At 42.6% G+C, this 27,618-nt stretch overlaps 1 protein-coding gene across 1 annotated transcript; it reads left to right on the top strand.

The window, feature by feature from the left end:
* The first annotated feature begins 114 nt into the window (after positions 1-114).
* On the top strand, positions 115-27,271 carry TSPAN13 (tetraspanin 13). The gene is made up of 6 exons (XM_080939225.1): positions 115-354; positions 18,331-18,498; positions 19,495-19,575; positions 20,359-20,472; positions 21,525-21,638; positions 26,058-27,271. Exons 1-6 carry the CDS (start codon positions 292-294, stop codon positions 26,130-26,132), a joined length of 615 nt encoding a protein of 204 aa, XP_080795351.1. The 5' UTR covers positions 115-291; the 3' UTR covers positions 26,133-27,271.
* Positions 27,272-27,618: the final 347 nt, after the last annotated feature.

Below are 27,618 nucleotides of genomic sequence, written 5' to 3'. Positions count from 1 at the left end.
GCATTGATTTGCATATCTCTACCTTTGTTCCCCGGCAGTGGCCAATCAGAGTGCAGGGCGAGACGGGGCGGCGGGGCGGGGCGCGCGATCGGCGGATCTGCTGCGGCCGCAGGTTGCAGAGAGGGTGGGAGCCGCTGCGGGCGCGGCACTGCAGCCCCGAGCTTGAACCCTGAACCCGAGCCCCGAGCCCATTCCCGGCCACAGGCCCAGGAGGCCAGGATCCAGCTGCTACTAGCCCAGCCCCACGGAGGACGCCTCGACCCGCAGGCGCCCGCTAGCCCACGCGCCACGATGGTGTGCGGGGGCTTCTCGTGCTCCAAGAACTGCCTGTGCGCACTCAACCTGCTATACACAGTGAGTAGCCCGCGCCTGGTGGCACCTGCGGGGGCCACCTCCTCGTTTGAGTATTCGCCTGTGCCCCATCCCGCGCCCCTTGCGGGCTTCCCACGCCCCGGCTTCGCCCGCAGCCCCCGCCCGGGACCCCGAGCCTGCTTGTCGCAGTCTCCCTCCGCCAGTCCTTCATTGTGGCGCTCGCCCCTCGCCCTGCTCTCTGCAGCCCTTCACTTTCGCGTCCCTCTCCACTCTCTCATCACTCCCCACGCTCCCATCTCAGTCCCTCAAGCCGCACGCTCTCGGCTGGCCATCCCATCTGGAGCGTGTTCGGGGCTGGAGAGCGGCCCGGGCTTGGGGGTCAGGTTTGCTGGATAGCTCGGGCCTGGAATGGAACAGGCGGCCTGTGGATGGCGCGCTTCTGGCTCAGCTCTCAGAGCTGACGTTTGAATGGAGGCCATGGAGCAGGTTCACAGGATATCCGCGGCTTCCGAAGTTTGTTTCGTGCTTACATAAAGTCTCTTTGTTGATGTCCCTGCCAGTGAGGTCGCAACTTGATGCTTTTCCCATGCTCTCTCTCTCCCCTCCCCTTGTCAATATTCTAGTTCCATTTTAGGCGAAGTCCTTCAGTATATAATCCTCCACCCAAGTCGTTTTTATTTTTGCTTTTTTCCCCCTTCCTGCTTATCACCATATCCAGTTATAACGTGGAAAGCTCAATTTGATTTTTTTTTTTTGAGGCATAATTGTGGCAGGAAGATGAGGTGATGTTTATTGAAAACCTTCAACACCCCAGCCTTTTCATTTGTCATTTTGTTGTTTATCTGTGGCAATTGGAGTTGTCTAAATTTTATAACGGTGAAGACCAGAAAAGGCCTTACTGAGTTTTCATAGCTGGTAGTCTGTGAGTCTGGGCTGGAACCAAGCAGTGGAACCTAGACCTTTCCACAAGCTGCCTCTACTGCGTGGAAGAAACTTCCCTTTGGTCATCTCATTCCACCGGGGACTTGTTCTCTTCTATAAATACACCTGGTACTTGCAACACCCACCCTGAAAACAAACCCAGTTTCCCTGCATTAGCAGAGCCAGGTCATCTGGGCCAGCTTAGGTTACATCTGTGGACAAGAGAGGCCGCTTGTGGTTGACAAGCTGAGGCACCGAGTCACGGGCATTTTACCTTTTTTTTTTTTTGGTCTGAATGTGATAGTAAAGCTTTGCCGCGAGCCGGAAATAGGCATCGATGGCTGATGTGCTTTTCTGGCTAGTTCTTAGGAATCCAGTCAACATGTTCACAAATGGTACACTTGGAAGAAAAATTCTAGAACACACGGTGAGACAGCTCCTTGTAATTGGAGATACACACCAAGTTTCATACTGAGGTTCACCTGTCTGGTGTGAGGCATGTTTACTGTATTGCTATATTGACGATTCCCATCCATTCTTGAACTATTTTCTCTTATTAACATGAGTGATCTGCTTAGAATGTCACATTCTGTTTTGTGCCCGAGTCCCCCTCCCCCTTCAGTGATTCAGTCATCTGTTTACCTGATTCTCCATCTTACAGTGTCTGCTTACACACAGCCCAGTGTACAACGGCTGCTTCTGTGCTTCTTCAGCTATCTGGAGACATCAATGTGCAATCCATACATTTTTTTAAAAATGAAAAAATATTTTTTTCCCAAATCAACTAGTAGTGCTCTCAAGACATTATTTCTAGCTGTATTTACAGCATGTCATGAAAGCCTGGAGAAAGAAAAGTTGACTCTAAAGGGATATGTTAAGATTATTTAATATCTGTCCTAAACTATTGACCTCCAAAGTGTGTATTATTGATTTTTTTTATCAGGTATGCAGTAAAACTTAATTAATTGGAAATTCATGGGACTATAAATATGGCTAGGCTTTTTAAGTCTTAGACTGTTTTAGACAAAGGACAATAAGTTACTATCTAAGCACTTCCTCCGAAGCATTGCAAATAGGTTATGATGTAGTGAATGTAACAGCAAGAGGTGAATGGACTAGATTTTAAACATGTAGTTAAACATAAGCATCTGTGTCTTAACTGTCTCTCCACATTTTAAGACGGGGGTGGTGGGGGGAGGTGTGATTGCTAACAGAGTTGGATTTGGGGATTAGGGGGTATTTTTTTTAGGAGGAATAAAAAGATCTTTTGTAGGTTCTACTCTGGGCCTGGTAACTGCCCAAGTTCTACTCAGTGCTGCAGGATTAAAGATGAGGTCATTTCTGAGTGTGAGAGCTGGAGTGCCGGAGGAAAGGCCCATGCATGCCTGTGTTAGACTTCATCGCTGTTGCTTTGAAGCCTTTCCTGAGGAAGTTGGGGGCTCTATCAACCAAGCAAGTGATCAAAGCAGCCAGAGATTTCTCAGTATGACCAGTCTAGAACTAGAAAGCAGGTCCCTAAAACAAGTTGGAAGGAACATCCCCGAATTTGTCTTGGGAATCCAGTGAGCGTATAGTGGTTAATGGTGGCTTTTTCTTTTCTGCCAGACATCTTTTAACTGAGGGAACCCAGTACTGACATAACCTCCGGTTAATGTACTGTGTGTAAACAATCTACGTGTAGGTGAAAAGGGGAAGTCCAGTCAGTGTGTTGTAAGGGAAAGACCACTTGCTTCAGAACTTCCTGTATTTAAAGATGACGAGCTTCTTTAGTCCACAGTGTGGGTTAGTATGTGATGACATTAGGCTCAGCCTGGATACGCAGTAGCAAAGCAAACTGGACTCTAAAGTAAGTATGTTTTGATGAGGCTGTTTCTTCTTTACTGCATATGGTCCTGAGGACTGTATTTTGCCAATAAACCTTTGCATATCTTGTATGCTACTGAAATCCATAGGAAATGAATACATATAGAAGCTATTTTTTTGCCCTGTGTGAAGGATCTTAGTTGGGGATATTAAATGATGTGTAAGGGCTTAGACACCATGCAATGGAGGACTGAGTAAAATCCTTTTCTGAGTTAGGAATAAGGAAGGGATGTTTGAATTGAGGAAGTTTGAAGAGATGGTTTGCAAGTCACTTTCATATCTTTAGGAAACAAATATAGATTAAAATTAGTTTGGAAGATTAACTACTTTATTTACTTTGAGACAGGGTCTTGCCTAGCCTGGCCGTGAACTTAACTATGTAGCCCAGGTTGCCCTAAAACTTGGAATCTTCCTGCCTTGGCTTCTTTTTTCTTTCAATTGTTTAGCAGTTTATCTAAATGGTTAATCAAATACACAAAATTCCAAGAGCAAAAGGAGAAGTTTTACTTCCAGTTGTGAACCAGAAATACCATATATCTCAAATTCAAATTGGTAGCATTTTAAAACTGTCTCCAGATTTCATAGGAAGACTTACGGATGGTTTCAGATACTTACCTATGATGCCAGCCGTTTAGATTTTCACCAGAGACTGGAATTTCAGAACCCTCTGTGTCTAAAGCTCCTGATGTCTAAAGCTCATTTACAAGTAATCTCCAAAAATCGTCACTAAAATGCTTCTTGTATTCAAAATCACTGACTCAGTTTCTTCAGTGCCAGGATGACATAGATCTACCACCATACTCTATAATGTCATATTTTTACACTAATATGCTTATTTACGTGTATGGGTGTTTATGTGCAAACACGTCTGTGTACCGTAAGCACCTAGTGCTGGAAGAGGAATGGGGTCCCCTGGAACTGCAGGGGCAGATAGTCGTTAGTCACCATGTGGGCTGCTGGGAATTGAACCTGCCCTGCATGGGCAACCAGAGCCTTCAACCACAAAGTTATCCCCCCAGCCTCTGAAAGTGTTTTAAGTCCAAGTAGTTTCACAAATGTTAAGAATTATAGTTATTTACAGGAAGTTATAAGAAGTGAAGTAAATGTGGTAAGATATGTAACACTTTGAAAGTTTACTTTTTCGTCCTGGTACTAGCCTTTGCCCTTGCTTGAACAGGTACCTTCCCACTCACTTACATTCCCGGCCCTGCATTTTAAAAGTTTATAACACTTTCCAACAATTCAGATTTCAAATTTCAAAAAGTGATTAGCTACAAGAGAGAATGTAACCTAAAGAAAATGAGGATTTGGATAGGTGATTATGCAAAAAAGAATCAAACAGAAAAATATGACCCAAAATGTTCTTCCTGTATTTTGGCCTTTCAGAGTTGCCCTGCTGTGCTAACTGAGGGCGAGCAAAGGCACGTGACACCAGGAGTTATCGTCCCCAAGCCCACGTGGTGGAAGGAAAAATGGACTCCTCCAAATTCCTCTCTCACCTTTATAGATATGTTGTAATGTGTACTCCACCACACACAGATACATAAAATAATAACCATCAAAAGAAGCCTGCACTGCCAGCTTCTGGTGATGGTTCATTTCAGTTAGCACTTGGGCTGAGGCAGGAGGATGGTCACAAGTGCGAGGACAACTTTAACTATGTAGGGAGAACATGTCTTCCCCTCCCCCAGTCCCAAATAAAAGAGAATTGCATGGCTGTTTTATATCTATAGATGGTACACTGTAGCTGTCTTCAGACACACCAGAAGAGAGCAATAGATCCCATTACAGATGGCTGTGAGCCACCATGTGTTTGCTGGGATTTGAACTCAGCTCTGGAAGAGCAGTCAGTGGTCTTAACCGCTGAGCCATCTCCCCAGCCCCATTGGTATGGTTTGTTAATAGCCATTTTTTTTTAAATTTAAACTATAGGCATGGTTTGATTTATCATACAGACGGTTTAATATATGGGTTTTAACTTCAGAAGTTAAAATCAGAAATTTAAGAAGTTATAGTTTTGTGTGTGTATATATATGTTCACTTAGCTAAAAACCTTCCCAGGTTTTTCTCTTTTTCTTAATTTGAGTCTTCACTGTTCCGCTCTAATTGGCCTTGAACTTGCTATCTTTCTGATTCAGCCTTCGAATACTAGAACTGCGGACATTTCTTGCCATGCCTAGCTAAATTCTTTTGCTTTCTTCTTTTCTTGGTAAGTTACCCATTTTACAGTTTATTTTCTTCTACATCAGGGGTCCTCAACCTTCCCAATGCTGTGACCCTTTAATGCAGTTCCTCATGCTGTGGTGACCCCAACCATAAAATTATTTTTGTTGCTGCTTCACAACAGTGATTTTGCTACTGTTATGAATATTAATATAATGTCTGTGCTTTCCTGTGGTCTCAGGTGACCCCTGAGAAAATTGTTGGACCCCCAGCTTGAAAATCGGTGCTCTGTATCTTTGCTTGCTTTGGGAAGGGTTCTCCTGAAACATTAAAAGTTGACCTGATGGCTGTCATCCTAAGATGTGAGTGATGTCTGTTTTAACATGTCTAAAATATGAATGTTGTCTTAAGAGGAGCCTGAGGCTCCCGGCTCAGTCTTTGGACCTTCATGGTGGAAGATTCTTGTAAGTTACCCTCTGACCAACCCATGTGCAACCCATGTGCAACCCATGTGCACGGTGGCATGTGTGTGCTCCACTCACCCTACACAGTGAATAAACAAATAGGTGGATGTAATTAAAAAAGAAAATTAGAATGTATTTTATAATAGAATTTTTAAAAAGTTCATTATAAAATACATTATAAAAGTTCATTATATAGTTCATGATAGAAAAATGTCCCTGGATTTATTCAGGAACTCAGTTTTTCCAACTCTACCCTTAAACCAAACAGCATTTTTTTTTTTAAAATCTACAGTCTTTTCAGTTGCAAATTGATAATATTTTATTCTTCCCTCATGGAATTGTGTCAAAGATAAAATAATGTAGTGTGTAGAAAACTTAACATGTACCATGGCTTCAAGTATGAAAGGTAAATTATTTGAAACTTTTGAATTATAAACCTGTGTGCTATAATCAAAGATTTTGAAGCCATTGGGATTTTGACACATACAGGTTGCTATTAAGTCAACATGTTCCAGAAAAGAAGAGTTCGTATCCATAGTAAAAACAAGTCTTTGACTTGTGAGAAGTATTGACTGCCGGGCAGTTGTGGCACATGCCTATAACCCCAGCACTCAGGAGGCAGAGGCAGTTAGATATCTGTAGGGAGTGTTTTGGTTTCCTTAAAAACTCAGTTACGTTATGTAAACATGTATTTTGTTTTAATCCCAGGTGTGAGCTATGGGGCTGCTTCAGATTGTCCACAGCAGTAGTGTGTGTGTGTGTGTGTGTGTGTGTGTGTGTGTGTGTGTGCGCACACACAAGCTTTGGCAGGGGTGTGATTTCTGCTAGTTGCCACAGTCCAGAGAGGATGAGCGCTCTGAAGAAGTAGAGATGGTGGAGGTTACTCAGAAAAAGATTGGGGAGGAAAGGGGGGGAGGAGGAGGAAGAAGAAGGAGAAAGGAGGAGGAGAGAAGGAAAAGAGGAGGAGGAGCAGTTCCTACTGTTGGTGTGCTGTTGCTAGCTGGAGATATCCTTCCTTAGATAACAAGGACACTGGTCATTGTAACAATTGTTAGTGAAGTTTCTGAGAAAGGGGAACACAATTCTTATGTAGTATTCTGATTAGTGATGTCAAAAATCCCTTACTGTCAGCCAAGGAGAAACAGAAACCAAGAGAGTAAGAGGGATTGTCTTTTGTCATTCCTTTCTGTTTCCAAACTAGTCATCTCCTCAGAGTGATAAAAAGATGTACATGCAGAAGCATGGGGACTTGCAAAGTCACTGCTGTGACAGAAGCTTGGGGTAGAGTGCTACTAGCCAAAGTCAAAGAAGTAGACAGATTCTGGGCCTGTGTTGCGGGTAGGACCATGCCAATTTCTAATGGATTGAAAATGGGGTGCTGGAGAAAAAGTAAATGACAGATGACTCACAGCTGTGGCCCAGTCCCCTGGAAGGATGGAATTGCCATTATTAACAAAACTAGAGAAGGTTCAGGATTAAATGTGATGTCAAGAGATTCTCAGGCATGTTGTCAGCTAGCCTTCGAGACTAGCGGCATTGAACTTCAGGGAAGAGGGCTACCAGGAGTTACCGTTACAGTACCATGAGCATCGAGAATGTTAAGAGTTGTGATTGGATGAGTCAGTAAGTCAGCGGAAGTAGCTCAAGAAGGCCGATGGTCCACGGACCAGAGCAATGACATTGCAAGGTCTAGGTAACCAGGTGGCATCTACCAAGGAGACAAGAAAGGAGTATCTGTTTAAGCAGGAGAACTTGATAGTAGTTTGTTGTTGAAGAAACTGAATGTAGCTCAGTGTCCAGGAGATGGGACTGAACCTGGGCCTCAAGTGGGGCTGATAAAGGGACAATGATGATGAAGTGAGCCGTTGAGTGCAGGCACTCACCACTGCCCCTGGGTTATTCAGCGTTGGGGACTGAACCCAGGGCTTGGTGTGTGGTAAGCTGCTACCCTACCCGTCATGCTCCGTCCCTGTGCACTAATGATTGGATTTAACATAAAGTCATTGAAAAAAAAACTGTTCTCTCCCGACCCTGTTTTATTTAAAACAATAACGTCAGTAAGGACCATGTCTCCATTGTTTGCTGAACGTCCAGCGCTATCCTAGCATTAGTTGTTGAGAGGCAGCTAGGCTTCCTCTGCCTCATCAATGTGGTATCCAGTATTGGTTATTGAATGCAGAAGTCAGCATAGGCTGTTCTGGCAGTAAACACCCCCCTCACCTTTTTTTTTTTTTTTTTTTTTTTAACTGTTTTGAAGAGAAAAAGGGGTGGGACTTCGTCGGCAGCTGTGGTTGCCATTTCAAAATAATTGACCCTGGAAAACAGATAAGTTAGGATTCCTTTCTTTTCCCTTTTATATAATTTCATTGCAGGAGCCAAATGCTTTGTTTTTGTACCTCCTAAGCAAAAACAATGGTCCTGTAGAGAACACCACCAGGATATGTGCAAAAGCACTTCAGATTTGTGTCCTTCAAGGAATCTCACTGGAGAGCACACTTTGGCTTCATGCTACTTAGCAATGTTTGTATTACTCATGGGCTTTTCACGTCTTAAACCTGGTGTTCTGCCTTATCAATCTGTCAGTGTGCTCCATCTTTGAAATCACAAGTTCATGGCAGAATGCTTGATGAAGCCTTTTGGGGAGGGTGATTTGAGGCCTTCGTCTCCTTAAATGTCACATTTTGGATGGCGCTGTCCATACCACTGTCCGACTCTCAGAATAATGTTTTAAGGTTTATTGTCTGCTATGTCACCACAGCTACTACTACTTATTTTGAGGACAGAGTCTCACTGCGTAGCTCTGGCTGACCTGAACTTGCTGTGTAGAGTGGTTGGACTCAGGCGCATAGAGATCCCTGCCATTGCCTCCCACATGCCGGCACTGAAGATGTGCCTCACAACACCAAGCTGGCTGGTCTCTTCTTCTTCCTTTCTTTGTATTTATTTTATTGTGTGTGAGTGTGTGTGTGTGTGACTGAGTATATCTATGTGTACCTCATGTGTGCAGGAGCCTGTGGAAGTCAGAATAGGGTATCTATTCCCTTAGAACTGGAGTTATAGAGGATACAAGCCAGCATGTTGGTGTCAGGAATCAAGCCGAGCTCCTCTGGAAGAATAGCAAGTGCATTTAGCCAATGACCAGTGTGTTACTGGGGGTGAGTCTTGAGGTTCTAAAAGCCCTGACTATTCTCATACAGCACCTACTTTTTATTTTTTAATTAACTTAAAATGTAATTTATTTTTATATTATGCATCTAGGTATTTTGCCTGTGTACCATGTGCATGTCTGGTGTCTGAGGAAGTCAGAAGAGTGCATCAGGTTCTCTATAAATACTTCTGACCCTTCATGTGGGGTACTGGGAACCAAGTCTGGGTCTTCCGCCAGAGCAGCAAGTTTCTTTAACGACTGAACCATCTCTTCCCCTCTACCTTCCCTTCAACCCCCATTTTTTGAGACCGGGCTTTGTTAGGTAACCATGACTTGGAATTCAATATGTAGACCAGGCTAGCATCAAGCATATAGTGCCTATCTTACCTCTGTCTTCCAAATTCTGGGATTGCGTGGACATACTTACTCATTTTGTTTTTGAATGGTGTGGATATTTGATGAAACAATACCACTTTATGTATTACATATACAAAGAGCAATCTGGAACATGGTTGGACTGAGATTCTTTCTCTGAAATAATGTATAGATTGGAGAATGAGCAGCATTTCCCAGTACAGTCATGAGGAAGAGTGAGAACCCTTTATCCAGCAGTCTGGGCTGACCACTAAGCATTTAGCCAAGTGCCTGGAATGGAAAGTCAACACATGTATTGACTGCAGGCACCTGAGGTGTATAGGCTCCTCTAAAGAAGACAGAGATGGCTGTGGCTGGGGAGTGGTAGTTAATGACTCACCTCCAGACTGCTCACATCCTGGATCTTAAGACCAGAGGAGTACAGACTTAAGATAAGGTAGGAAGGATGCCAGCATGAGAACAAGCTAAACAACCTGGCTTCCAAAGCCTTACTCCTCATATTAGTGTCTATGGTAGTTTGAATGAAAATGGCTCCTGTATTTGAACATCTGGTCTCTAGCTGGTGGAACTGCTTGGTAAGGATTAGGAGGTGTGGTCTTGTTGGAGGAGGTGTGTCGTGGGAGGTGAGCAATGAGGTTCCAAAAGCCCTGACTATTCTCAGTTACCACACACTTTCTCTCTGCCTTGTTAATAAAGATGTAAGCTCTCAGCTGCTACTCTAGTGCCATGCCTGCCTGTCGGCTGACCTGCTTGCCATCATTGCTCACGGACTCACCCTCTGACAGTGTAAGCCCTCCATAGACTCTTTTTATTATTTCTTTCTACAAGTTGCCTTGGTCATAATATGTCTCATTATAGCAATTGATAAGTAACGATGTGTTACTTTTGTTACTATGTATCTTAATCCATTTTATGTTGCCTTAATCGAATATAACAGACTGGATAATAAGGAAAAGGTAAACTCCTCACAGTCTACGTAGGGCTTAAGAGTTCAGATCAAGGGCTGACACTTCACTGCATCATTATATGGAGAAAGGTCTCACATGGCTCTAGAGCAGTGTGCAGCTCAGGACCTTCTAATTCATCATCAAGAGCTGACCTTCAGGACCGCATCTAACCTGATGCCTTCCAAAGTCTTCTTTTCAATTAGGTTTCTGAACCGGCACTGTGGTGCTGTTCTTTGGCCTGTGCTGTCCTGAGCCTTAGCTGATACCATCTATGTCCCTTCATGGTGCAATGGCCGTGTCACTGCTTAGTCCCCTGGGGATTTACCCAGGGGAAGCTACACTGGATTTGGACACTTGCATAATCTTGCTGTTGTGTGCCTTTTCCATCACAGCCCTTTTAACTCCCTCTTAGAGCTCTTTTTTATATATCAAGTTTTCTTTGTTTTAAAGGGAAAACAGGAAAGGCTGGTGCTTCCTGCTCATGAAAATACAACTAACTCTCAAGGAGTTAACAGAGCTACAGTCTGTTTTTATCATCATTGTGCCAGAGGAAGGAAACTATTTGTCATAGGTCTAAATTTACTTTCTGTTACAATTGCTTTCATAAGGAAACTGTTATTATTTTTCAACAAAAGAATCTTTGCCATTGCTTTGTCTACCAAGGCATAGCGACAGGCCTAGACTTTTTAATTATGCAGCTAGAATTCATTTCCTTTGAATCTGTAATTTTTAGATTACCGACTTGGGACATATAATCTCATTATCCTTAAAATTGTGAACCAGTGGTAATATTTAATTATCACTGTTGAGAAATAAGTTGTTTCCTTATCAAAAAGTCTCCGTTTAGTAAAGTTTAAACGTGATAATCCTGTTTTATAGGTACACTAAACATCTTTAGGAATTTATAATATTTATTATATTATTAGGCATTAAATTATACCTAAATATATTTAGATAGAATAGAAACATTACTTTTGATTATTTGGCAGGTTTCAATTATATGTTATAAATGCCAAACACATACAAGCATATACATTATTTTCAGATCATTTACATTATAAGACTTTAATTTATTTGGGGGTTCTGGTTTTTCTTTTTTTTAAAGATTTGCTTTTATTTTTAATTGAATGTATGTGTAAGTGTCTGAGTATACATTTGGGCACATTCACATAGAGCCTGTGGAGATCAGAAGAAGGCCTTGGATCCCTAGGCCTGTTGTGAGCTGCTAATATGCGTGTTGGAAACTGAACATGGGTCCCCTGTAAGAGTGGTATTGACTCCTAACTGCTGAGCCGTCTCTTCAGCCTCTTTTTAAAAAACAGCTCAATTTATTTGTACTTTCTATGTATGAGTGTCTTGCCTGCCATGTGTATATCCACTTAGGAAGTCCAAAACAGTGTGTTGAACCCTTGGAACTGGGGTTGCAGATGGTTGTGAGCTCTTATGTGGGAACCGAGCCTGGGTCCTCTGCAAGAACAGCAGGTGCTCTTAGTTTCTGAGCAGTCTCTCCAGTTCCAATTTTTGGGTTTTAATCAGATAAGTTGATTAGTTCAAATAAGTTCATGTTCATGCAATTTCACCGTTCGCAATCATAGATGCAGAATTTGTTTTGCATCAGAGGACCGAGTCTGCATTCTTTTTGGGAATATCCTTTACAAATGGGGATGTGTGTTTGTGTGTTTGTGCTGGTGTGTGCATGGGTGGGGCCTCAGGTGCTATCTCCGGTCACATTTCAGACTGTTCAGGTGTGATGGACCTGGGGGAGATCATTCGTGTATTTTTGTGCTGGCAATCTAACTCAGGGCCTTAACCACACCCGGCAAAGCACAGCCGTGGGGTCCCCTGCACCTGGGAAGGGCTTTTTGCTACACTTGTGTGGAGTCAGGGAGCTGCTGCCAGTGGCATTTGAGTGTACATCCCTCGTGTGTAAGCTTTCCTTTTTCCTCACTGGCAGTGAAGTATAGGAAGGCACTCGATAACTCGTAGATGGACCAACAGAAACTATTTGAAAGACTAAGAAAAATATTTTCCCTGAAGTTCTGGGCTTTGGAGGCAGTAAGTTCTAAGGCTGGGTGAGGGAGAAAGGTCTAATTGACAGGGGAAAGCCAAGTGGAAGTTGTCATAGTTGTCGCTCGTATAAGAAAGCGCCATTAACATTTCCTAGTTGACTACATAGGTGCCCCATGGACACAGAAGAAAACATGGTGGAGTCCTGCGAACTTAGCAGCTGAATTGTACAGATTTTGTTATAAGCACAGCGTAGCTTCTGCTGACAAAGTTCGTGGGACCTCTGTCATAAGGACAGTTCTATTCATCGAGAGGTAAAGCTCAAAAGGCCTAACCAGCTCAGGACTTGGGGGATTCGGGTTGAAGCCTGGCTCCACAGAATAGGAAAAGTATGACTTTTTTTGCTTTGGGTTTTCTTAGGTGTCCTTTGTCAGGGAAATTTTGTGGGGATTACTTTTTTCTTCAAAATTAATGTGTTTGGGGCTGGAGAGATGACTCAGCGGCTAAGAGCACTGACTACTCTTCCAATTCCCAGCATCCACATGGTGGCTCACAACCATCTGTAATGGGATCCGATGCCCTCTTCTGGCCTGTCTGAAGACGGCTACAGTGTACTCACATGCATACAATAAATTGAAAAAAAAAAAAAGATACAATTAAACATTAATGTTTGAAGGGTGCTATTTTTTTTTTTCCTTCTCTGCTTGTCTGCCAGAATCTCTCGGAGCACAGAGCAGTTGATTAGTCTGGTATCTTGTGGTTGTTTAGGTGAGGATGACTTTCGCACCTCACCCTTCTGCCCATGCTTCTGAAGCCTTGGGGTTGTAAGTGTTCACCACTACGGTCATGCTCTAGCTGCAGCCCACGCGTCTTCCCCTGGTCGCTATTTGTAAATTCAGTTTTAAAGTTACATTTACTTATTGGGGATGGACATTTGTGTCACTATTGCGTGGAGGTCATAGGACAACTTGTGCTTCTTGGTTCTCTCCTTCCACGACGTGGGTCCCAGGGATTTCAACCAGGTGGTCAGCTTGGTCACCTTTACTCATTACACTCCTTGGTCCTCTCCTTTCTTTGATGTATCTGGTTCCTTTCCAAGTCTATGTCTATAAATTATGACTCCCCAATTTGTTTTTATTTTTTTAAGTCCCTGCAGTTAGTTTTTATTTGGGGGCTGTCCTGGAACTCACTGTGTAACTTCCTGCCTTTGCCTCTAGAATGCTGGAATTAAAGGCATGCACCACCACGCCCAGCCCTTCTTTAGATAATTTAAATGTCTCGCTTTGTTGCAGAGAGTTCTTGGGAGCTCTAGCCCTGTGTGGCTTTCCTATAGATGTCCTCTTTCTCTAACGTGTTTTGAGAATTTTGATTGGTAACTGTTAAGCTTGTCATTTGAAAACCTGGGACTGGATTGGGGGTTGGGACTGCTATATCTCTCACGAGTCATTTTAGTTTGCTTCTCTGAGGGTTTTTTTTTTTTTTTTTTTTCTCCCTCACCCCTCTGTCATTACAGCTGGTGATCAGGTTTCATCTGGATTGTTTGGCCTGCAGATTCCTGTGTGTGTGGATTCTGTGTCTAGAAGGGTTGCTGCTTCTTTTTCTTACATAGCTTTTGAGGATATCCAGAAATCTTTGCGGTCTTCCACTGTACTTAACTGTGAGAGACGAGCTTTCTGCAGTTCCCAGCTGTGCGTGGGTCTCAGTTCCCCCATCTAGTTCTGCTTGGGCTAAAACCAGAATCTCCTTCAGACTCTGCTCCTGCCAGTCCCCTGCCTCAGTCAGCTGTCTTCTGCCAGCTTGGCCCGGACAGTGAGAGCTTTCAGTTCTCCTTGCTCTGGGGAGGCCTGCGAGATTTCCTGTAGTTTCTCTGAGTGTACTGAAACCAATTTTCATTTGTTTAAAATACATTTGAGCAGGAAGAACTGTTGCTTGATTTTAATGAGTTAACCAGTTAATGGGCATGTGTTTATAATGTATGAGTGCTCACGTTCCATTGTGCTCGGAGGTTTTGGGAGTTGTTTTTTTTTTTTCCCCTTCATCATGGGGATTAAACTCAGGTCAGAGCTTTTAACTGCCAAACCAACTCCCACACCCACTCTCACCCCTAAAAATGTCTTAATTGATTTATTTTTCAAATGTTTTGCCTGCATGTATGTCTGCATATGTGCTAGGTGCCCCTAGAGGTCACGAGTGTGCATTGGAGATCTGGAACTGGACCTAAAGATGGTTCTGATCTGCCATGTGGATCCTGGAGAATCAAACCTGGGTCCTCTGGAAGAGCAGCAATTGCTCTGAATGAGTGAACCATCTCTCCATCCCCCATACCTTTCTTGTTTTCCAAAGGCAGAGTCTTATAATGGAGGTCTGCCTGTTAGCTTAGTACTTGGTACATAGTCCAGGCTGATCTTGAACTCTTGGAAATCCTTGTGCCTCAGCCTTCCAAGTGGCCATCATGCCCAACTAGGAGTAATTCATGGTACTTCAGAGCCACCTGTGGTATGCCAAGTGAGGCCTGTCCTCAAAGACGCTGAGCACTCACCTTGGATTCTGATGAGTCTGTACTCCTATGCAGTCTACTCTGGTTGTTTTAACCAGACAAACTTTCAAAAGCACGGAATGTTTCCTGTTTTTAGCAAAGTGTTGCATGTGTGATGGCCTAAAATAACAGGTTGTACTCCACACCAGGACTCAGAACTCAGGAGCAGGTCTCTGCTGCTCTTGTTGGGAAGGGAGAGTGTTTCCTAGCATCTGATCCTTCCATTCCTTGGCATAGAACCTCTTCCTCTGCCTTCAGTGCTAGTATAATGCCATTGCCAGACCTTGGGGACTACACCCTGCTTCCCCCAGCAAAGTCCTTTTCAGATTCTGACCCTCCTCCTACTCTTGCAAGGACTCTAAGATTATTTAAATCTTAGTCACATAATTGAGAGTAGCCCTGGTTTTTTTTTTTTTAGATTTGAAAGTTAGGGCTGGAGAGACGGCTCGGGGGTTAAGAGCACTGACTCTCCGTCCAGATGTCCTGAGTTCAATTCCTAGCAATCACATAGTGGCTCACAATTATCTGTAATGGGATCTGATGCCTTCTTCTGGTATGTCTGAAGACAGTGACAGTGTACTTATATACATAAGACAAATAAAAATGATCTTTAAAAAGTTACCTCAGGAGATTTGCAATTTAATCCCAGCCTCAAAGTTCCCTTGGTCTGTCTGATGTACTCATCTTGTGGACAGTGGCCTTCGGAGGGTATTTTGTACTATAATCATGGTGAACTCCTGTGCTCAGAGAGGGCTGTGGCGTCTGCGAAGGCCCTGGAAGTCAGGGGGACGCCTCCTATCGTAATGGGAAATGCACTTTTTTTAGTGAGCCTGTAGTTTTGGTGCATTCTTTGCCTTATTGTGTTACCTCCTTTTTTTGTTTGTTTTAATTGTATTATACTGTGACCTACTTTATAAAAAACTGACATAGTAATTATTTGTCCTCTTGTTAACTTTCAATCATTTCTCTACTGACTTCAAGAGCAAAAGCCAGTAAACTATAGCCAACAAGCGAAATCCATCCTGTTGTCTTTGTTACAGCAGAATAGCTATGAATGGTTACACACACACACACACACACACACACACACACACACACACACACACACACACAGATGATGCCACTGAGTGCAGCATTTTACTGGGTTCCAGGGTCAGACTTGGGCAGCAGGCTTGTGTGGCAAGTCCTTTTACCTGCTGAACCCAGTTCCTAGCCCAGAAGGATTTGTTATATTAAGTGAAATGCAAATACAAATCAGTAGTCTTGTCCCACAACTTTACCTGAATTAGTAAATGAGCCTCTTGGTCCAGAACTTGGTGTTAGCCAGTGGGATGTGTAATCTGTGTTACCATGGACACAGGGTGCCGAGATCCTCAGTTGTTTGGTCAAATGCTAGTCTAGGTACAGCTTTAAGGGTTCTATAATCAGCATTTACAATCAGTTGATTAAGTGAGTCAGACTATCCTCCTCAGTGTGGGGAAGAAGGCTTTACCTCCACTGATGTTTCCTAAGGAAAAAGGGGTTCTGCTCAGTTTCCAGTGTGCTGGGTTCTGCTCAGTTTCCAGTGTGCTGGGTCTGTGCCAGTCCTGGTTGTCATGGGCCTCAAAAGATATATAAAGATATATATATATACACACACACACACACACACATGCACATATTTTGTGTTGGTTCTGCTTCTGGAGACCACTAATTGTTGCTACTCTGATGTGTGTGCTTGCGGAGCATTTCCTGTGCCTGTACCAAGATACTGTGGTTATGCTATGCCAGGCAGAGGTGAGTCCCTTCCTCACATCCCCCTCGGGCTCCTTTTGTGGTTGTGAAATGGAATGTGACGCATTTGGGTGTTACAGAGTCAGAAATAAGCTCACTTGTGAAGGGACAGAGTGCTTTTTCTCAGCTCACCACTGTTTAAACTCGGGAGGAGATGAATAAGGAGCACCTGAGGAAGGGAGATGGAACCTGAGGGAGTGTGTGTGTGTGTGTGTGTGTGTGTGTGTGTGTGTGTGTGTGTGTGTGTGTGAGCTGTTGTGATGGTTTCACCTGAAACTAGCTCTGTGGTCCCACAGATGGTTTCTTTCTTTATCCCCCCTGTGTTTTGACTCTTTGACCAAGACTCGAAAAAGAAAATGCTTTGGGTAAAAATAGAAATAGATGCACAATATTTAGCAGTTTTTTTTAATATCTCAATATATGTAAATAACTTTTTAATCAGTGCATATGAACCGTGTTTAATATTGCTTTGCACATAAACAGTGGCACATATGAGCAGGGGAAAAAGTTAAATAGTAATTTATATGTTTCTAAACAAGAGTTTACCAATCCTTTTAGTAGTGCGATGCTAGAGAAAAGTCTAGTTTTGAATTTTGGTTTTTCCAGACTGGGCATTACACTAACTCACGGCTCCTGGAGATGTTTGACCCCATGTGTACTGAAGGCGCTCAGACCTGGTCTGCTCTGTTGACCCTCCTCCACCCTTCTCTGAAACGGTGTCAGACTGTCCGTGTTTACTAGGGTTAATCATAATCCCCATGTGCTTTACCATTGATTTGCTATTTTTTTATAAAGGAGTTATAGCTTCGAGTTTTGTTAGCCCTGTCTTACACACAAGAGTGCTAGCTCTTTAGGTAGTGTCTGATAAACCATACACTGGAACAGGGCGTACGCTCTTCTTCCTTAGCTGCCAGTTCATTTCAAATAGCAACCTCCCCACCCTGTGTCAGTCTTGATGGTTTTAATGCTCTCCTGCCCGTCTACGGCTCTACATCCTGGAGGTTAGAGCATAGAGAACCTACATTCGCATTGCCTTCGGCGCCCAGAGAGACAGCGAGGGGAACAGATTGGAGGACAAGGAAGCAATCGCTTTACATTTGAGGGATACAGCTTGTTAGGGGAGGGAGGGTTGGCTCGGCCTTTTGGGGAGCAGGAGAACAGAGGGGTCTGCGGGCCGACTGGGCTGTAAAGCTAAAGGTAATTTTCATAGAGCACATCAGAGTGATGGACTGAAGTGTGTCGGTGCCTAGTTTTACATGTTAAAAACATGTAAGCTGCTACTGGGCTAGCTTACAGTTGCTCCTGGGTAGGCATCATGATCCGGATGACCTCTGAGACCGCATGGTTGCTTTCTGGATTATTGTTAATCTTTTTTTTTTTTAAGCATGATGGAGTATTACTTTAAGTTAATTGAAACAGTACCATCAACTGAACCTTGTGGGTTTCAGTCAGCTTTCTCTGTCTATGGGTTTCACATCCATGCTTCTAACCAACTAGATCAGAAATTATTTCAGTATCCGGGATCTGTTTTTTTGTTTTCTGTTTTTTGTTTGTTTTTTTTTTTGTCGTTATTTCCCCTGGCTATTTGGGGTAACGTTGCCAGGCAATTTGCCTTGACATTGCAGTAATTAGTCTAAGTCACCCAGGGATGGTTTGAAGCTTAAAGCAGGATATCAGCAATTGTGTACAAACAACACCACTTGAATGTGGTGTATGCAGCAGGTTCCGAGGGGGACTCTTGCTGTTGTAGGGAAGATGCTAAGATGTAAATACCTGAATAGTGCTGGTGTGTAACACTGAACCTCTCCCATCTCTTCACAGTTGGTCAGTCTGCTGCTCATTGGGATTGCTGCTTGGGGCATCGGCTTTGGGCTGATCTCCAGTCTCCGAGTGGTGGGCGTGGTCATTGCTGTGGGCATCTTCCTGTTCCTGATCGCCTTAGTGGGGCTGATTGGAGCCGTAAAACACCACCAGGTGTTGCTATTTTTTGTATCCTTTTAAAAAATCAGATTTTTTTTTTCTTTTTACTTCCATCAGGTGAAGTTCTCATTATCGAATATGTGATGATGTTTCGATGGTTGCTACTAATTTAATATTACTATTAGGGAATACATTGCTGGAAAGCAACTCCTAGAAAGATGATTTAGGAATGTCTGTAAAGAGAAAGCCTTGTGTTTAGTTATTCCCCAACCCTTCCTTATCCCACCTTAACCTAAAGTGTTCTGCAAGTTGGGCGTGGATCTGATTTTCTTTCGAAAATTCAGAGTTGAATTGAACTCATTTCATGACTTCTAGGCCTTCCCAACACGTTATTTTTTGGTTGAGAAGCCCACAGTGCATTCTCTACTCTTAGTTTTAAGAAAACGTATACATTTGTCTCTTTTCTTCTACTTTGCAGGTTTCAGAATTTGTATTTCATTTTGGATGTGGGTTTTTCAAAATAAAATTCCCTCTCTCTCTTTTTCCTTGTGCTGTTGTGTTGTTGTTTTGCTTTGTTTTTGAGACGTGTTCTCTGTAGACGAGGCTGACCCCAAGCTTGGGCAGTCTCCCTGTGTCCGCTCCTTAGGCCACGGGCTTACAGGTGTCACCCTCCGTGCCCGGTGTATTTAGTCATGTACATTTTCCTAAATGAATGTATAGTCATAGTGTATTAGCAAAAGAATAATTTTGTGTAGGCGAATTGCTTTGTGTATGCTTGAAAGTTTTTGCCAACATCTCTGCTTTATGCTCTTCCAGGGCATTTACCATGTCCCCTGACGCAGGTAAAGCCACCTGCTGCCAAGTGAGATGACTTGTGCTCAATACAGTACCTACAAGGTAGCAGAGAGAACTGACTCCAGCAAGTTGTCCTCTGCATTAACACCATGGCACATGTGTACCCCCACGCCCGTGCATACATACTCACGTGTGCATACGCCCTGCACATGTGTTCACATACAGTGGGTAAATAAGTAATAATGGAAACGTCCTTAACTGGCAACTCAGTATATGATTATCCTCTTACTCGTATTCATTGTTCAGTTTTCGGTATCTTGTGCGTGTTTAGCTCTGAATCGGGAGCAACAGGTAAGTAAAGGGTTTTCTGTAAAGGATACTTTGTTTCTGAGATAGGGTCTTACTGTGTAGCTCTGTCTGTCCTAGAACTCACTATTTAGAGCAGGTTGGCCTCAAACTCACTGAGATCCACCAGCCTCTGCCTCCTGAGTGTTGGTATCAAAGGCACGCGCCACTCTGGCCAGCAAAGCAAAGCTTTTGTTTGATTCTACTTTTATTATACAACGTGGCATGAATACGGAAATGTTGGGAGGAATGACTAGAGGATAAAGCTGTTTCTTCTCGTCATGAATGCCATTTTACTCCCTTAGCTAAGTCTCTCCCTGTTAAGTGGCTGGTGGAAGTGATTGTAGGGAAAGATGGCATCAGATCCTGGTAATTTGTATCCATAAATAAGATAGAACTCTCACTGGGCAAAGTTTGCTGTTATTAAGAGACAGTTCCTGTCTTTCCCCACTGCTGTGCAGTTGCTGGAGAGTCTGTGGTTTCCTTCTATCAACTACTCCTTTCAGATTCTTAATTTATAAGAAAAAAAATATGGGTTTCTGTCTCAGAGCAGCTGAAACTCTGTATTTTGTTAACATTTTATGCCTTGGAACCAACTACTGTTTTTAAATCGGTTGTAAAAACCAGGACCTTTTTTATTTGTAGGCTAGAAATAGTACCTTTTTTTTTTTTTTTCAGATCAAGGGACAAGCTTTTGAAAAATTGTAATAGCTTTGAGGCTGTTGATTTCGTATAGCCACGGGCTTGCCTCTGTATTTTACATAGGGGTGATACGTTTTAATTTCTTAGGGTCAACTACTGGAGGTTGGATGGAACAATACAGCAAGTGCTAGAAATGACATCCAGAGGAATTTGAACTGCTGTGGCTTCCGAAATTATAACCCAAATGACACCTGTCCAGCTGTGAGTCCAAAATGCTGCTTTTTTGTTTTTATGTTTTCCATACAGTTCAATAATGATTGACAGAGAAGTGGTCTTCCTGATGCTGAATTATGTTTCAAAATTGATTGACATATATGCCTCTGTTATATTTTTCACATGTACTACTGTCACATTTGTTCACCCATGTCCAGTGAGGTGCACCATATCTATCTTTTTGCCTGTGAAAATACACTGCAAAACAAACAACCACTGCACAGAGGCCTGTCTCTCAGGTGATTCTAGATTTTTGTCATGCTGATAGTTGACAGGGGCCATCACAGCAGAATCTTGGGAGGCTGAAATGAGGTGTTCAGCAGAGACAAGAAGGCTTCATGGTTGTTTGTACACCTTGACTAATTGTAGTTGTAAGGATTATAAGCCCTGTTTGCTTTGTGGCAATCAGCTGGTGTCTTGGTGACTACTAGTTGTCACCTATTGACTAGTATTTCTGTGAAGAGACACCATGACTAAGACAACTCTTACAAGCGAAGGCGTTTAATTTGGGCCTGCTTACAGTATCAGGTTTCCCATTATCACCACGGAAGGGAGCATCTCAGCATACAGGCACGGTGCTAGAAAAGCTAGCATAGGCTTTCAAAGCCCAACCCCAGTGACAGACACACTTACTCAAGCCAGACCACACCCCCTAATCCTTACAATTCTTTCAAACAGTTCCACTCCATGGTAACCAAGCATTTAAATATATGAGCTTATCGGGTATCATTCATATTCAGATCACCACAGCTGGGCTGTCATGACCTGAATATCTCATTTAGCAATGCAAGCAGCTTAGCATGAGAATCTCTGTTCCTTGGATGAAATCTTACACAATGCAATCTAGACATCTACCAATTATATTCCCAGTTTCTAGAAGGGGATGGACTGATGACATAGTATATACAGGAAATGACCATCTCATCTACACACAGTTTAAAATTTATGCTCAAATTGGATGGGGCACCCTAGGCCTGAATTTTGGCTCTGTTTTTGTAAGCATATTCTGAAGTAACAAGTCTTTCCTTTTATTGACATAGAGCTGTGCTAAAAGTATCCAGAAGTGCTCCTCATGCGCCCCCATAATCGGAGAGTACGCTGGAGAGGTTTTGAGATTTGTTGGTGGCATTGGCCTCTTCTTCAGTTTTACAGAGGTATGTAGCTGGACTTTGGCTATTTTGTGGGTTTTCCTTTTTTCCCACCCTCTTTTCACCATTTCAACCCCCCAATACTAGATAGGAGAGAAAAAACGAATAGAGGGGAAAGGGGGTGACTGTTTCAGATGTGGGACAAGCAGCTGAGGTGCATAGTTTACATAGCAAAGTAGCCCTGACTTCCAGGTTCTCCCAGCATCTCTCAGGCCCTGTCTGTTATAGGACATGAAACCTCACCCTCTGTGCTGAACTTTTCAGACCAGGAGCTAGGCTTTCCCCAGCTCTTCCTTTCATAGACATTTTTATTTTCCCCTTCCTCCCTCCCCTCCTTCCTTCCCTCTCTCCCTCCTTTCCTTCCTTCCCCTGTCATTCCCTCCCTCTCTATCTCCTTCTCCCTCTCCCTAGACTCCCCTTTCTTTCCCTATCCCTGCTCTTTATCGCCTCCCATCTATCTCCATGGCAACTTCCTGGCCTCATTTCTTGGGACTGATGAACTTGCCTGAGAGCTTCCCCCAAAATGAGCCTGCTTATATTCAGCGATATTGTCTATTACCGGTAGACTACTTCCTGCTGATCAGGGCATAAAGTTTTTTGGGGCAGGTTTGATCTTTGCCCTCAGGATGTCTGGTTTTTCTCTTCTTGTCATTTCTTTGTGTCCAATTATGTAACAAACTACAACCATGGGAACCAACAACCCACACTGCCTCTCAGGGCCCTAGCATTTATATATCCTCTGAAAAGTCACTAGGATTGCAAATGTCATATACTGTCTGCAGCTGGCTGCATAATGCCTTCTCTGCTAGAGCTTGAGGTAAATCGTAGTCAGCTGCTGTGGACAGTCTGAAGCAACCCCAGGTCCCACACTTGGGAATAAAACTCATAGGGAGATCAGCTCTCTATGCCTAGAAGATGTGGCATTGTCCTTCAGCACAAAACATGAGACTCAAAAGGTTCCAAGGCTCATTTTCCTTGATTACTCGGTGCGATGGGGGTTGTCCTTAGCTTAGAATCAGAACATCTGACAAATTGTCATAAACTTTATGATGGGGTGACATTGTTGATCCGTTTGGACCTCTGTAAATTATAATAAATGAAATTGGATTTGCGTAGATTATCTCTGGACTTTTCTTTCTAGTGTACACAATAGATTATAGTTAAGTTTTGTATTAAGGAGACCATGTCAATATATGTTAATATGTTATATATGTTAATTATAATGTGTCTATATGTTAACATAAAATATACACACGATGCATATGTGCATGTAAACATTTGCCTTTAAGAATTTTCTTTGCTGAAGCGTGGTGGTGGTGCACACTTTTAACCTCACCACTCGGAAGGCAGAAGTAGGTGGATCTCTTGAGTTGAGGCCAGCTTGATCTACAGAGCAAGTACCAGGATAGCCTGGGCTACATAGAGAAACCCTGTCTTGAGGGAAAAAAAATCAAGGCTGGGAGCTGAGGAAAACTGGAAGCAAGAGAGGTGAAGTGGTCTTTTCCAGAGAAGAGCACACTAATGATTATCTAATACCAAATAGGCAGCCCTAAAAATATACACAAAGATAATATTATCTGGACTAAGAAGGTTATGTTTAGGATTATACATGTATATAAATATGTATTTATGCATGCAGTGATAATTAATGTAAGAAAATGTATGAATTTAAAGGAGATATAGGAGGTTTGGAGAGAGAAAAGAAGGAAAAGTTGCAATTATAAAATATTAATACAAGGAAAAATAAAAGAAGTATAAAAAATGTTACTTTTAACATTAAAAAATCGACTCTGAAGTCATCCCCCCTTTTTATCACTGCCTTTCTATAACCTGCAGGTAACTACTGTTATTTGTATATGTTTATATTACATTGATATATTTGTAATGAGTAAACTTTTATATATTAAGCAAAACCGGAATGCTAATTTTGTATCCCATGTTAAATTTTCAATACTAAATTGGCAATATCTATCAAGAGAACATTTTGTTTTTGAGCTGGGGTCTTAGTATACAGCCCCTGCTGGTCTTGTATCCCTTTGTCTTAGCCTCCTGGCTGCTAGTGTTATCGGTGTGAGCTGCAGAAATTCTGTTTTAACCAAAAAAAAAATTTATGCCTGTTATTTTATTTTATGGAAATAATTGTATAACAACATAAAGTGGATGCACAAAGCTATTTATAAGCAACTTTTAAAGATTTATTTTTAATTGTATATATAAATACGTGTCTGTAGTAGCGATGTGCACATGAGTGTGCCTGTCAGGAGAGGCCAGCAGGGGATGTCAGGACTTACGGATCTGGAGGTACAGACGGCTCTGAGTCACTAGATGTGGGGAACCAAGTCTAGTGCTCTTTAGGAACAGCAGGTGCTCTTCTAACAGCTGAGGAGTCTCTCCAGCCCTCAGGACATTTATGTTATAGTAAATATTTGGGGTCCTTTGACTTCTTGCCAATATGCTGGTTGGGTGGAGATGCATTATCCAAGAGCAGAACATGGAATAGGGTTGGGAACTGAGTGCACCTGCGTCCTAATTGTGTGTCCTCTGGGGCAAGGAATTTAACCTTGCTAACCCTCACACATCTCCTTCCCATCTGTGTCTCACCCTCTGAGAAGAATAGCCACAGGTGGCTGCTCTCCTGTGTTAGGACCAAAGGAGCCAGTGCATGTAGAACTTGGAGTGCTTTGAGCAGTACTCGGTATATGGGGGGCTTGTTATTGTTTTGTGGCCACTAATGAATTTACTAATATATGACATACTGTGCCCTATTGGAAAAAGACAGTGGGTCTTATTGACACACGAGATGTCTGCATCACACTTCTGTTTTAAACAGCAGAGGAATATGAACCAAATAATTCCTTTAGCAGTGTTTGTGTGTGTAGCTATAGAGGGATAATTGGCTGCTTACAAGAGTAACATATGTCCTTACAAAATTGCAAAAAAAAAAAACAATCTGCATTTTATATGGTTAAAATTTAACCATAAATGGGATCACTTAATCTGAACACCACTTTAGTTTCTTTTTTTAAAATTACGTTTTATTGTATGTGTGTGTGTTGGGAGGCAACATGCGTGTGCCATAGTGGGCGTGTCAGGAACACAAGGGCACCCTCTGGAACTGGATCTCTCATTCCCCACTTACAGTTCCTGAACGGTGAACTCAGATCATCAGCCTTCTCATTACACACCTTAGCCACCTCACGCCACCTTTTAAAAAAGTTAAACTTGTGTATTTACCTTGTGTGGGTGCACTTGTGCCGTGATATGTGTGTGTGGAGGTCAGAGGACAGCTTCTGGGAGTCTGTTTTCTCCTTTTACTATTCGGGTCCTGGGAATCAAGTCAAAGAGCTCAGGCCATGAGGTTCTAGCAAGGGCCTCCACCCACTGAGTCAGGCGGATCCCAGAATTCCTTTTAGTGTGATAATATTTACACAATTGCCTCCTGTGTCTGGAATGTCATTCCCACCCAGCCCACTTCCCCCTAGCGATGCATGTCTTGGTATAAAATGAGGGAATATGGGAATAGTCAAGAGATGTTGGTAGAATGGAGTTGCTGGTGCACATTTTTAATTGTAGCACTTTGGAAGTAGAGGCAGGCGATTTGCTCTGAATCCCAGGCAAGCCTGGTATACATAGTGAGAGCCTGTCAAACACACAAACAAACGAATAAAACAACAATAACTTAAATTCTACTATTTGAGAAAAATTTACCAACATTTGATTTAATAACTAACTCTAGATATTTTTGTTATTAAAACTTTTGACAGGGCTCAGTCATTCCTGCTGCTTAGGACATTATCTCGGAGAGGAAGATTTAGGTTCACAGCCCAAATTTGCTTCCCAGCACCCGGGTCAGGTGGCTGCCAGTCACCTCTAACAGTCACCTGTAACAAGAGGCTGCAGTGCCTCTTGGGGGCCCTCCTACACATGTGCACATACACAACATTAAAAACAATAAAGATAAATGCAAAAGCCATGCAAAGTGCACATTTGGCTATTTATCAAAATGGAAAAGTCAAGCTTGCTGTTTGAACTTCAGATCCAGCTTCCCGTGTGGACCCTGCTTCCTGCCCAGATCAGCACACCTTATCTGTGCCTTTCTTTGTCCATGTCGTCTCCTTATCAGCACCACAGTGACTTGCACCTTTGAGCCCACCCGGATAAGCTCTCCCTAACATAACCACACCTTCTAAGGCCTTTTACCTCTTGTAAAGAAACATTTGCAGGTTTTATGCATTGTTGGGGAAGGAACATGCAGTCTAACATCTAACACAGTATTCAGACTTTAGATTTATTAGTGCCCAACCTTTGATTTGCCTGAATCTCCTCTTTGATCAGAAACCAGGCAAAAGTAATCCAGAAGTTTTACTTATCCTGTTGATTGACAAAATTGATTCAAAACTTGTCTCTTCCTTCTTTCAATCCCAGATCCTGGGTGTTTGGCTGACCTACAGATACCGGAACCAGAAAGACCCTCGTGCCAACCCGAGTGCTTTCCTTTGACGAGAAGACAAGGAGAAACTTTCCTGTGTTGATCTGGTCCTCTTTCTCGAATCTCAAGTTAAACCAATTTGTTCCTGTGACAGAGGAAACAGTATCTGAAGACCACACTATCAATGATGGAATTAAACATTTCACTCCTAACTTTCTCCAATCTTTTTTTCCCCTCTTTCCATTGCTGAAAAAGTGATTGACGTTTCTGGTGTACCCTGACCCTCAGTGGTCCCTGTAATCTCCTGTCGTCAGTGTCTGGCACTGTCCACCGTGGGCCTTTCTTAGCATTTTTACCTGCTGTAAACTATGTATGGCACCCCTGGGTAGATGATATTGTGAACGGAGGTCTTCATCACACCGGGTTAATTGTTCAGAGTACTGCGCTGTGCAGGAGGCTTCTTCACCCAAGACAGTTGATGTTTTATGAAACCGGAAAGAAAGAGACTCTGTTGTGTTGAGTTCATTAGGAGAAATCTAAGTTCCTGATACTTTTTGTCTCTTGGGAAAGCTACATTGTAGTGAAAAGTGTTAGCAGGAAGTGATAATTTAGTTCTAGCAGTCTGTCAGGATCACATCCATGTATTCTAGAAATAGCTGTGTCTTTAGGAAAATGAAGTTTAATTTTTGACTTTTTAGTCAAGAGCAAAAGAGATACCATTTGGGAAATGTTTTGTTGTGTAACATTTATCTTCAGCTCTCAAAATGGGATGAATTTGAGGAAGATAGAGTGTATAGCTTCATAATCTGACATTTAAAAATATGAAGTTCAAAACACTGTATATGTAAACAACTTGCAATCAATACATTGTCAGGCCATGTCACAAATAGATAATTTGATTATCTTTAAAAAGTAACCTTTTTTTTTTTTTCAAGACAGGGTTTCTTTGTGTAGCCTTGGTTGTCCTAGAACTAGCTCTGTAGACCAGGATGGCCTTGAACTTACAGGGATCCGCCTGCCTCTGCCTACCAAGTGCTGGGATTAAAGGCACGTGCCACCTGTCAAAAAATAACTTTTTAATAACATTTCTTGAAATTGTGACAGCAAGTTATCAAATCCAAATATATTTGAATGTTCTACCTCCCATAAGTTGAGAGAGAAATGGTGTTTGTGGCTCTGTATATTAAATTAAAAAAATAAAAGCTGAAAATCGTCCTTTGTAATTGGATGTTTGAATCAAAAGAAGGTACTAGAAACATTGACAAGGTAAGTAGGCATCCTTCCCTCTGCTTTTTCCATAGTCTTTTATTATTCCCCCAAGATGTTGTTTTAACTAAGCCTTGGCAATAAACTCCCACCATGATGCCTGTTGGTAGTTATCCCCAAATCCTTTAAGTTAAAAAAAAAATTGTACATGTCTGTATGCATGTTTAAGTTGTGTGTGTGTGTGTGTGTGTGTGTGTGTGTGTAGATCAGAGGACAGTTTGTAAAAATTGGTTCTCTACTGTTACAATATGGGTCCCAGGGACCCAACTCAGATAATCAGGTTAAATGGCA

The sequence above is a fragment of the Micromys minutus genome, assembly GCF_963924665.1.
Source record: "Micromys minutus genome assembly, chromosome: 1".
Lineage (NCBI taxonomy): Eukaryota > Metazoa > Chordata > Mammalia > Rodentia > Muridae > Micromys > Micromys minutus.
This window is presented reverse-complemented; position numbering and strand designations above follow the sequence as displayed.

Excerpts from the sequence above, each read along its gene's own strand:
- TSPAN13 (XM_080939225.1), top strand. The coding sequence starts at position 292 with ATGGTGTGCGGGGGCTTCTCGTGCTCCAAGAACTGCCTGTGCGCACTC. Across the intron at positions 355-18,330 it reads CACTCAACCTGCTATACACA|TTGGTCAGTCTGCTGCTCAT; the intron begins GTGAGTAGCCCG and ends ATCTCTTCACAG. Across the intron at positions 20,473-21,524 it reads CAAATGACACCTGTCCAGCT|AGCTGTGCTAAAAGTATCCA; the intron begins GTGAGTCCAAAA and ends TTATTGACATAG.